This window comes from Heloderma suspectum, chromosome 13 (genome assembly GCF_057233095.1).
Source record: "Heloderma suspectum isolate Gila_16-S chromosome 13, 16-S_ref, whole genome shotgun sequence".
In the NCBI taxonomy this organism is placed as follows: domain Eukaryota; kingdom Metazoa; phylum Chordata; class Lepidosauria; order Squamata; family Helodermatidae; genus Heloderma; species Heloderma suspectum.
In genome coordinates, this window is record NC_139470.1 from 17,335,853 (window position 1) to 17,348,097 (window position 12,245).

General features: G+C 41.8%; 1 protein-coding gene across 2 annotated transcripts in view; it reads right to left on the reverse strand.

The window, feature by feature from the left end:
• Positions 1-1,370: 1,370 nt before the first annotated feature.
• The window catches only part of PPM1F (protein phosphatase, Mg2+/Mn2+ dependent 1F), a 33,060-nt gene continuing 22,185 nt past the window's right edge, over positions 1,371-12,245 (reverse strand). Inside the window, exons 3-7 of one of the 2 annotated variants that reach the window (XM_084820060.1) lie at positions 11,111-11,310; positions 9,959-10,147; positions 7,189-7,332; positions 5,785-5,878; positions 1,371-2,912 (exon numbers count right to left, since the gene is read on the reverse strand). In XM_084820060.1, the coding sequence (XP_084676186.1) occupies positions 2,545-2,912; positions 5,785-5,878; positions 7,189-7,332; positions 9,959-10,147; positions 11,111-11,310 (995 nt within the window). In that variant the 3' untranslated portion in view covers positions 1,371-2,544. The remainder of the gene's footprint in view (positions 2,913-5,784; positions 5,879-7,188; positions 7,333-9,958; positions 10,148-11,110; positions 11,311-12,245) is intronic. The other variant, XM_084820061.1, reaches the window with a different exon arrangement.

Genomic DNA, 12,245 nt, shown 5'->3' on the forward strand with positions numbered 1-12,245 from the left:
CACGGTTTAGCACTATGTCCAAAATAGGCTTATGAGTGCCCTAATATAGATAGGCAATTGATGTTTGCTCTTGCCTCCCAGTTCAGATGCTAATTAGGCAACAGCGTTCCCCAAATTTTGCATTATTCACCACATTTATGAAGAGGTTACAACCAGTCTAGGACACGATCTGGGACACTATCCAAAAGACTTCATGAAGAGATATTTTCCTCCCTTAAGCCTTTAATCAGCCACTCCAGCTTGCAGTTTTCATAAATTGGCACACTTCCTAACTCTTTTGAAAAAACTAATGCTCTATTATGTGGCTAGTATTCAAGTACGACTAACACATCTCAGTTTGATCGAGAAGTTTCTGCTTCCAACACATGTCCTCTCATCTGCTTTGCAAAACAGCAATTCAAACAATTCATCCAAGACTCACAACACGTACTGGAATAAGCCAGGATCAAGCATGGTCTGACCAGTTTCACCACCCGCCAAGCAATTTTCTATGTTGACAAATGAAACCATAAGACGCAGGACAACTTTCAGAACTCAGGCACAAACCACACATGATAGTGGCCGACCCGTATGTTTACAATCTGGGTCTGCCTCGATCACATATGAAGTGGGTGCTGGTGAAGGACCCTGTTTTAAGAGCAAAAGGGGTGAGCAAGTAAGGGGTGCTGAACCTTTCCCCTTCCTGCAGTTCACTTCCCCCATCCTGGTGCTTTTCTTCCAGCTGGATTCTCCTGTGGTATTGGGGCCCAATTTGAGGAGAAAGGGATTCAGGAGATGGGCAGAGTGCGGAGGACTCTGCATTGCCTGTGCTCCCTTTTGCTCTTAAAGATTGACCCCTCCCTTTCTATGTGATAGGGGCAGGTGCACGTTCGAATAAAGCACACAGGTCAGCCAGCATCATGTGTGGTTTGAGCCTCAAAAATGGTGCTTTGGGTGGTGATACCTGCCTAAATAAATAGCTGTTCATTTCGTATAGATCAAAAACTTGGGAAAGGTTCTAAACAGCATGTTTCCCCAAAATGTTTTAGAATGAAAAGGTTCCTGAACCACACCAATTTCTGCATACATAAGAAAAGCCTTAAGTGCTTTATGAGCATTTAAATGAATGAAATGATTCACCTCTTAAGAAAGAATATAAAAGCTAACACAAAGTCCACACAATATATTTAAAAAAGCGCCCCTGTCCATCTTTGTCAGGAGGAATATGGCACTTGAGAGTGGCCAATTTCAAATACCAGTGGCAAAAAATAACCTCTATGTATATCTACATTTTGACTTAAATAAAGTTTCCAACATAATATAATACTTTGTTCCCAGCCATAGAAAATAATATTTATAATAATTATAAAAATAATAAAATACTTAATTCTACATATGGTTCACTATTAGATGCATATAACAGGAACAATGTTTTTTTCCAAAATGAATGACAGAACCTTTATACATAGTACTGAATAAACAAACAGAATGCAATGGCAAAACCCCTGAAATTCACTGAATGCTGCTCCCTTGCATAGTCAGTGGAATGGATGAGGCTCATGCAAGAACTGTGTTTGGTGAATTGGCTGTAACCTTTCACACTTACATTGCCTCAGCAAAGCTAATGGCATTTACAAGTAATAGCATGTCCATAGAGGAGTTTCCTATGCTGCTGGTTTGGTATGTTGGTGGATACTCTTTGGCAGATATTTTTCATTTCAGTATCTCATCTTTCCTCTCAAACTTCATTAACACATCACTGACATTCCTTACTAATATTTTCTTTGATATGCAAGGGAGAGAAAGGGGGGATGGGGCTCAGCTCTTATGTAAAAACAAGATGGTTCATGTTCCAGTCTTGAATACTTCATGTAATACTGAATCTGTCCACAGGAGTTAACTCATCTTTGGTGATGGCGGTGGTAGCTTATTCACATATATTATAATTAAATAATATCTAAATGCAGCACTCTTTAAATCAAACGCTACTTAAAAGTATTCCAGAGAGTCCCAAGTATTGGTCTTTTAACTTAGATACCTTTCACTATCTCTCAAGACGAAGGGATATGAATGAGCAGCCTTAAAACTACTTCCAGGGAAGTAAATGCACAAGCTGCCAGGATCCCTGAAGCCAAGTTCTTTCTGAGGTGGTAAACCTGTGTCTGAATTCTATAACTTCAGATTGGTGAAATGCTCCTTCATAAAACAATAGCTCTCCACATAGAAAAGAATCAAGTCAAAGAGAAGGTGAGGCTAGAACCCTTCTTTCTCCCAGATATAACAACCTTTTTCTGCATAGATACAGGGATACTTTTCTTTTGTAGGGAGGAGCATTTAGTCATGTGATCCCTCAACCTGCAGTCTAAAGTGGTACAACCCAGGTACAGGCCTGAGTTACAGGGAATCTAGGTTTTTGAAGTGTTGGTCACTTACATTCTGTCATTTTGTCCACCACACAATACCTTGGTTTCCAGTGGTAAGAGAGGTGTTTGTTTTTAAACTTGTTTACTTTTGGATATTGTGCTTTAAATGGACTTGGGAGTCACCTTTTTGACTGCCACCATTTCAATTGTTCATTTCAGAGCTGAAAAAGTTAAAGGGTGAACCTGCTGAGCAATCTTCAGCAGAGCAGCTTTTGGGGTCTCTGAGACAGTCGGTCATGACATCTTTGGGCTCCCTTAGAAACACCACCAGGACGGTGATGTTGTCAGTGGATCCACTCTCCTTTGCTGCAGCCACCAGCCTCTCGGCAGTCTTGAGACCATCCCCTTTGCTCTGCATTAAGTGCTCTAGAACATGGTCCACCACCTCAAAAGGTTGGATGGCATCGAAGAATCCATCGCAGGCTAGAAGCACGTAATCTTCGGCACCAGTCAGCTCAAATGATGCACTATCTGCACAGCCAGAGATATAAGGCTTTTGGAGTAGGTCACCTAAAAAAGAAAGCAGGAGAGAATGAAGTAAATATTCACACAAGGTACAAATTTCCAGCCACCCCAATCCTTTTGTGAGTGTCCAACCCTTGCCTTTAAGCCTCTGAATGTCCCCCTGCCTTCAAAGGGAGAATTATGGTTTGCACTAACCGTAGTTTAGAATCCCAACTATTGTTCAAGCTTCCAAACATACAACAGGGAATCCAGTGTTTTTCCTCCTCCCAGCACTCTGCTTTCTAAGCTCCTTAGCTCACTCCTGTTTCCATGGTGCAGCAGCCTCTGCATGCAGGGCAACAGCAGGGCACCAGACCATCACAGCTGGCATGAACCATGGTTTGCAAACCCATATCCAACCACAGGTTCTAGTTCTGGTTTGCTGGCCAACTGCAAACCATGGGTTGCCAGTTCAGACACCACTTTAAACCAGTTTCCTTAGCCATAGTTTGGCATGATGCCTGAACGGAACCTAAGACATTTGGCTGCAGTCCTCCAGCTCATTACTGAGATTTCCAATGTACTTCTCATTGCAAGGATATGAACGATGCAGCTAAAAGTTCTTCCTGTTCACACACAGTTGGGAGTATGAAAACTCCACGCCTTGTCTGGCTGTAGGCAGCATCTTGTGTAATAACTGGAATACCGGCAAGGAAGTAGCTTTACACCACTGAACTACTGATGGAATAAACACGCCCCCATACATGCAGAATTATTTATTTTAAATTTTAAAAACAGATAATCTTGCCTTTCTGTCCAAGGAATAGGTAAAAAAAAAACCCTCACACAAAATAAAATTATCAACAACTTATAAAGGCAATGAATCAAAATGTAAAAACAAATCCTAAAATTAAAGAGAGGCAATGGCATTTAGAAAACATTTCTGCCCAAGCCTTAGAGGAGCCCCCTCCCCCACTTGGTGCCTCCAGATGCCTACAAATCCCATCAGCCTCAACCAGCATGGCTAATGGTAGTGGGAGTTGTAGTCCAAAACATCTGGAGGGCACCAGGTTGGGGAAGGCTGTCTTAGAGAAACAAGTGTGTTAGCTAAATGCCAAAAGGCTCTTGGAGCCTGAGGAGTACTCCAAAATTGTGATGCCCTGCCTTGCACCACATCCATCAAAGAGCACAAAGCAGGCCATTTTCAGATGAGCTAGATAAGGAGGCCACTCACATGGGAGGCGGCACTCAATAAAAGGATAATCATTATCAAGAATTGGCCTATAACAATATACATCAACAGAGGAATAGAGCCAGGTAATAAATATGGAACAAGAAAAGGGCTGAAAAGTGAAAGTTGCAGACAGGGCCTGATGCAGGTTGCAGAGGGCCCTTGACAGAATGCCCTCTGGTGGGCTCTCTCCTGTTGGTTTACCTGGTGAGCGGGAGGTATCAGCACACTTGGATCAGTATGTGGTGGTCCTGAGCTGCCATTTAAATTTCCCCAAATGTCCTGGAGCAAGGCACCATCAGGAACATGGTGGGAAATCAAAATGGCGTCTCACAAATGGCAAAGGTGGGTGCGGTGGTGGGCAAATAGCAGCAGCAGCTCACCAGAGGGTGATTCATGACTACACCAGGCCACAGACTCCAGAAGGACTCCTCCAAGCACAGCTCCTACACAATATCCACTCATTTCAATGGGGCTTTTGCATGACTTCTGTTGAAATGACGGGGGGCTGAAGAGAAGCTGTAACTGGGTGCTGTTTGCATTTTCTTACACATGAACACACAGAGCAAAACAAGTGATAAAGGACTGCATCTCTCTCAGGAGTTTCTGCACTGAGCAGTCACTGCTGATAACTTCTTTCTTTTCCTGTCATGCTTTATGACCAGGCCTCAGAGCAAATTCCTTCCCTCAGTTATCCCAAACAGGGATCCCCTGCCAAGCAGTATACATAGGACAGCATAGCACAAGAAATTTAAAAACAAAAGGAAACCATAATGAAGACATCGTTTGGGACAAGGATACCTGAAGGAATGCTTTCTCCCATATGACCTTACCCCCACATTGAGCCAGGGATGTCTTTCAGTGCAACAGATTAGAGCCTGGATCAATATGCACATAGGTGCCCCATCTCCATCTGACATACACTGGGTGGGTACATAAGTGGGGCCTTTTCAGTAGTGGTATCTAGGCTCTAATCTATTTTTATAAACCTTATTGAGTTGCCTTTATGAAGAACTCTTTATGAAAAGAAAGGCAGGTTAAACATGCTTCAACAAACAAATAGCTAACTAAAACATTTCACATACAGATGTGAAAACAAGGTATAAACCATTTCAAAATATTCAAGCATCCAATTATCAGTTAGGGTGAAGAGCAAGAGCTGTTAGCAACAGCTTCTGATTCCAACATACACTTGGGCCATCTGGGGTGACACATCTACAATATTAAAATATCATTACAGATGCTTCAAGGAAGGAACTGAAAGAGCTTTATTCAGGTGTGTGTTACTATGGCAATGTACTGTGCAGAGCAATTATTAATATAGGTGCAATAATGGCAGCCATCAAGTCCAAGGTTAGCAAATGATGCAATCTCTTAATAAGAAAAACAAATGGCTTTGTACAATTTGGATTTGGCTGTTTTTTTTCTCTTTTGGTCTCCTTCTGTACAGATTTCTACAAAAGACATTCACTGTCAAATGAGATTTTTTAAAATAAAGATGTATAAACATTTTAACTGTGAAGTTTCTAATTATTAAGACTTGGTGTTTTGAAATAATTTCCTGTTCGATGAGAAATGCGAAGTTGCGAACCGTGGGAGAAAAAACAATCTCCCATCACACTTGTATGCCGGAAATATTTTCTTAGAGCTAAATATGTTAAATGAACATGCTATTATAGGATGGCTAGTATCAAGAATCATGCTTACCGATAGCTCTGGAAACAGCCAGGGTTCCATTGACACGCCAGCAGTCCATGTGGGTTACACAGCCTCCTAATGCTTCTATGCGTTGTCTCTCATCCTACAAACAAATAAAAAACCCCTCACTACGACTTGTTGTGTAGAGTGCACCAACTAGATGCAGTTTCTGGAAAGTGGGAAGGGGAAAAAGGCATAATTTCTCCTTTTGTCCCTCCTAGGGAAGTGAGGGCTTTTAAAAAAAGCCTCATGGCGTGCTTCTTACTCACTCCTTCCATTCGGAGGCACTGGTTTCTCTGTTATGAGAAAGCTCAGAATCCACAGATATGCAGAAAAGCAATACTGCCATTGCTTCCTAACTCTCTCTCTGTCTGTGTGTGCAGCTTAAGGAAATATATCCCCTAACCAAACATCTCCTACCTTTGTTGCCCTCCTGTGTGTCACAGCCATGTGGGAGCTGATTTTCTGTGAACTGATCCCATATGGTTGGGGACTGCATGTGAATGAAGCAACCACATGGGTCTTTCTCCTATTTCTCTGTGCCTGAAGTCTATAGTTATGTGCATGTCAGCCAGCTTTCGTCATTGGTTGGTACAGCACCAACTGATGATGAAAGCTGGTTCCGCCCAGCCTAATACATTCTGTAGTATTTCCACTTAGGATTCAGTGAGAGAGCCAGTGCGGTGTAGTGGTTAGAGTGCTGGACTGGGAGATCCGGGTTATAGTCCCCACTTGGCCACGAAGCTCACTGGGTGACTTTTGGCCAGTCACTGACTCTGAGCCTAACCTACCTCACAGGGTTGTTGTGAGGATAAAATGGAGGAGAACTATATAAGCCACCTTGGGTTCCTTGCAAGAGGAAAAAGGCAGGATATAAATGTAATAATAAATAAATACATACATAAAACAAATTATTATACTCAATAGCCATCTGGATAATTGTATGGTGTTTCCCTAGTCTTCTTCCTAGTGATAGCAGTATTTGTAGAAAGAGAGTTTGTCCTTTAATTCTTTCCCTGCGTGCTACTTCCCAACCCTAATGCAGACCTCCAAGATACTTGCTATAAGTCTCCCCTCTCCATTTTCCTCTTCCCTCCTCCTTCAACTGACACCCACAACATTTCATGCTTCAACTGCACTCAACATTCTGTAGGTCCTGAAAGCTCACAGACTCTTACTTGGCCATTTTGTGTCTCTAAATGTTTCTTTTCTATTTAACTTGGAAATTAATATACTTCTACATACCTAGAGAGTCCACTGAACATGTAGACCATTTTCTTATTTTTGGGTGGCTCTATTTTACTTATGAACTAATAGGCATGGAGCTTCCCAAGTTCAGTATTAGAGGGAATAATAAAGCATTAAACGGAGCACAAGAGCTTTGTGGAAAAGTCTCAAAGGAAGAGCAGTTACCTCTCTCTCTGGTTTGTGAGGTTCCATCAGGGTTACAACTTTCCCTCGCTGAACCAGAATTACCTGGGAGTCCCCAAGCCAAGCTATATGTAACTTGTTCCCAACAATCAAGGCAGACACACCTGTGCTGCCACTGCGCAGCTTCTGTGAAATTAGAAAAAAAGGGGGGAAATGTTCTAAAGAGTCTTTTAAAAGATGAAACATAACTGTGTCGGGATAATTGGTGCTCGTTATTTAACCATGCAGCAATCTGGTGTCAAATTTTTTTATCAGTGATGTGAAAAGAATTACGATGAGTTCACACCAACCTATTTTTGTTATGATGAGATTTATCTGGTTGCTCAAAACACGTCAAGAAATTAAACACAACTCGTTATTGTGTACACACACACACAATCAGTTGTGTGTGAAACTGCACGCAAAATATCTATAGACTGCCATGTGTGATAATCGACATTTATTGTTTCACACACAAACTTGCAGCAATGATAGTCATGCATGCAATCACCATACTTGACCACGTGCATCTAGCTTTCGTACTTTTCCCAACATGGAAGAACTATCAAGGTTAGAAAAACATCGCATCTGCTTGAGATCTTTGTTTGCTTTTATCCAAGGTAGCGTTGGCAGGAACGGCCGTTTCAATATTTTTTTCCAGTGCTTTTTAACATCCATTGCAACTAACCACCACAGAGATTGAAGCGAGAGGGTACGATCAGATATCGAGAACCAACGTCGGCTTTAGTGGTTGTGTGGATGCATCACCATGAATTATAAACTTTAAATATACTCTCTTCATGCTCAAATATACTTTATTATTTCATAACTGCTTTGTTAAATGGGAGTGATTCTCTATACATCTTAGACATTTGTTTACCCATGTACAATTTTAACTGCTCCAAGCAGAAGGAAAAGGAAAATTCAAGGATCACACTAGGGGGAAAAGCCGTTCTTAAGAATATAAGTACAAAGAATACGTTATGGAAATGAATATTTAGGCTCTGCACCATCTGGATAAAAGGCACTTTTTGTTAAGGACCATTTCAGATGAAGGTCCTTTCCCTTGGTGAATAATGGTGGAAACTGAAGAGAGAGGATGGCTCCGAGAGCTACCAGTCAAAAGAAATTCTGGAGTTATTCCATTTTTCCCTCCTTAATGGACTTTCTTTAGTTAGAAAAAAGACAGAAGCAGTGAGAAATCATGGGACGGTTACAAATTGAATAGGTTGTCAGCTAGACCCCCCCCCCCATAAAATTCCATGAAGGAGGTAGGGTGATTGTACAAATAAAAGTCTCATCCAGAAGCATACAGACAGAATGGCACTACACAGACGATCTGAGAGGGAATTCTACGCACGAGGGAAGCAAAGGAGAATGGATGGAATCATTTACAAGTACCAGAGATTTCTGGTGTATAAGTGTGGAAGTGTTAGAGGAGTGAAGATGTCAGGGATGTAATGGGGGTGGTTATGCCCAGAAAGTACTAGCTCCTGCTTTTGAAAAGTTCTGAGTATTTAATTGTTAAATTGTTGTGCTTAGGAATAATTACTGCATATATGTAAAGAGAGTGCCAAATGGCAATCCATTAATTTCACAATTGTTACCTTTGTCTGTAAGCAGGTAATATTTGTCCAAAAGTTCTGGATTCTATAAAATGCTCTGTTTAGTTGCAAATCAATATTGTTGTCCAGCAATATGGATGTGTTATACAATTGGAAAATTGATTTAAATACGGTGGGGTCTTTTTGATGATTAAAATGGCTTTGATTTAAATTAGTCCACCATCACAGATTACTTTTGAATAGTGGCCCATCCACATCACCTATCTACCTCAATACACTATATTACTTACCTTACTTACTAACTACCATACTATGTACTTTTAATACACTATTAGCAGAACAAGAGTAATTATCCTGCTAGTACCTCAGGTTTATAATCCACCCAAATAAGAAAGAAGGGATCAGCTGTAGCAGCCAAACCCCAGATTCAGTTTCTCCTAATTCTTGGCTTATGTACTGCAACTCATCAAAACCAACCAGATCCTTGCTTGAGTGGAGGTGAAGAGAACAGTCAACTAGTCAAATCTACCATAGTTTAAAAACATATGGCTATACCCCTGGAAAGACTGAGACATCAATCAAAGCTGACCTAAATTAAAATGTTCATTTCCTCAAATTTATGGACCGTTATTCTCAGGCTAAGAGCTCCTCTACACCAGGGTTTTATCTTGCACCTTTACCAGGGCTTCTGCTTCTGGATTCTTTGCGAGATTAAAATTGGTTACTTTATACATGCTTACACATGCTTTTCCCCCTGGGATTTCCTAACTCTGAAAGTTCTATGATTCATTATACAGCCACTAGATTGTGCTGTGGTATACTGGAATTGCGCGATTACATGCAGCTGTTGTTGCGCTTCTAGAAAAACATGCCAGACTTTCCCTGATCTTAAAAAAACAACGGGATAAAGGTTATATGGCATGGGAGAGGCCCTGGAGGTTGATGACGTTGTGTAAAGGATCTGCAAACTTCCATGAGTGACCATGATACGCATGATAAAAGCCTCGTGTAGAGATGCCCCTGTCTATTAAGGGAACCAATAAATTATTCACTTGGGATACTCTACAAACTAATATGCCTTAAATTGTCACAGAAAGGTCAATAGTCAGCAGCAGCAGCAGCATATCCCCACCCCCTGCTTACTGCACCTTTTCTTCTGGCAGACCAACAATTTACCAGTACTGCAGTGTCTGCTTCTCCCCACTCACCTCCCTTGTGGCTTTAGAAAGGAACATTTCATCTGTTTTCTGGAAGGATTCTCTCAAGGCCTCTCCTGGATTTTTCAGAATCTCCTTGTGATGTGCCACATTTACATGCAGATGAGTAGCTGCATAGTTCGCAGCATCTATTCCACCATGACCATCAAACACGGCGAAGTATGCTCGGTCAACACCATCCTTTTGGTGGCAAGGACATGTAAATGGATGAGAAAAAGCTCTGGGTTACCTTCATATTTTTAAGCAATTCTCCTAGTTATTGACTTTATTAAGTTGGTAGAACACATAGCTTAGCAAACAGTTTTGAGATTTGTGTGCTCTACCCAGGGGTGGCCCTACCATTAGGCAGAGTGCGGCAGTTGCCTCAGGCAGCAGATTTTTGGTGCCACGAAAAGCCAGAAAATGGTTCATTATTAATGTTTTTCTTATTGGACTGGATCCAGACTTAGCCATAATTACAAGTAGATGCACTGAAATGACTAACTTAAGTCCCATTGATTCCATTGGGTTTGCTGTAAGTACGACTAAGTCTGGATCCATTGTATTTTTAACGGCCACAGAGAAAGAGAGAGAAAGGGAGAGGTGCCTGTGGGAAGCTTTGCCTCTGGTGCCAAAATAACTTGGCTAGCTTTGGTACTACACACCTTGACTTGTGCGTGGGAGTGACATTTGATGCTCTGGCTCAGGTAGCAAAATGTGTTGGGCTGATCCTGGCTCTCCTTATTCTACAGAAACATCCTCACAGAACGTGTATATATAATATTTGTAATGCTCTGTCATGATCCATATCCAATCCCTAGCATAATTTGCCTGGCTGAGCCTAGTCCCTTGTACACACCCATCCCACAAAACAGGTAACCAAAGAGTTTTCCTCTTTCAGCTCTGTCCCTTGCTTGTTAAACCACACCCTTGTGGCACAAATTCACTGTGCAACAAGGGCCTGGGATTGCCGCCAAAAGTGCATGGGACTATGTCAAATTTGCCAGTGTGAAACCATGACCTGGCCAAAAGGAAGAGAAACGTCTCTGCTGTCAAGGCTGGATGATTTCCTCTCACTGCTTTTGAACAGCTAAAATTACCCTGGAGAGGGATGATGGCTTCTGTGGGTACTTGTGCTTCCCCATCTGAGCCCTAAGAACTTACCATCATGCCAAAAAGATGATTGAATTCTGGGAGAGAAACATGTCTGTCCTCCATTTTCCGGCGGGTATTACGAGTCGCGTGGGTGGAAATCTGGAGGTAGCGCTCAAGTGGTTTCAGTGGCGGCAGTTGCTTCTGCCATTTGCAGCAAAGATCCCAAAGCTTGTTAAAGAAACAGCGCTGCAAAGGACCTCCATCTAGCACTGTCATTTTAAAAAAAGAGAGGGGGGGGGGAGAGAGAGAGAGAGTCATCTTTTGACACTTACATTGTACCATCTGAATACCACTCCTCCCGCTGCTTGAGGTTTTTCTCACCAGTTTACTTATCTAAGATGGCGTAGTATTTTATTAATAATCCTGTGTTCAAGGCTAAGTTCCACACTTTAAGCACTCGTTGTGTTTTTTCAGCATGGGGCAGTAACATTTATGATGAAATTAAGCTGCAATTGTACAATGCAGCAACAATGCCAGAAATCCTGCTTCTTGCTCTTAACGCTCCAAGGAGATGATTGGTTAGAACAGGGGTGGGCAGATTTTAGGCTTGTGGAATCTACTGTGTTTCCTACTAGAACCCCGAGGTCCACCAACCAAAACCAGGTGCAAAATACTGGCTTGGGGAATGGATGTACACTGAGAATTAGGGAACAGAATGCCTATGAGCACGTGCTTAGCCCACGAATTAGTTTCCAGGATAGGGAGGTCTCCCCTATCAGCTTGGCTGAGACCAACTGCTTGAAAACTAGTCTTTTGTTTGCCATGATAAGCTCTGGTTTTCTTCTGGGGCATACAAGTATCTACCCACATGTAATGGAGTCAGTACATGGGTAAGGTTCAGAAGGGGTACCTGGAAAAGCTCTGTTTTGCTACGATATGCTGAAATCTTTATAAATCCATCCAAATACCTTGGTTGCCATAAGAACAGGCTGACATCATGTACGCAGCTGTCTTTGTTTAGTAAATATGCCTTATTTGGGGACAGGCTTATGGGATGTGGATGTGAAAACTACTTCCAACTTTCCTTTAGTCTTGGCTTATCACTTATTTGAGGATCCAAAAGAGTTGTCTGTCAGATAAAACAATCACCTTCCTTTATCTTTATAGCTCATCCATCCCTTTGAAGAATTAACCAACTTTCACT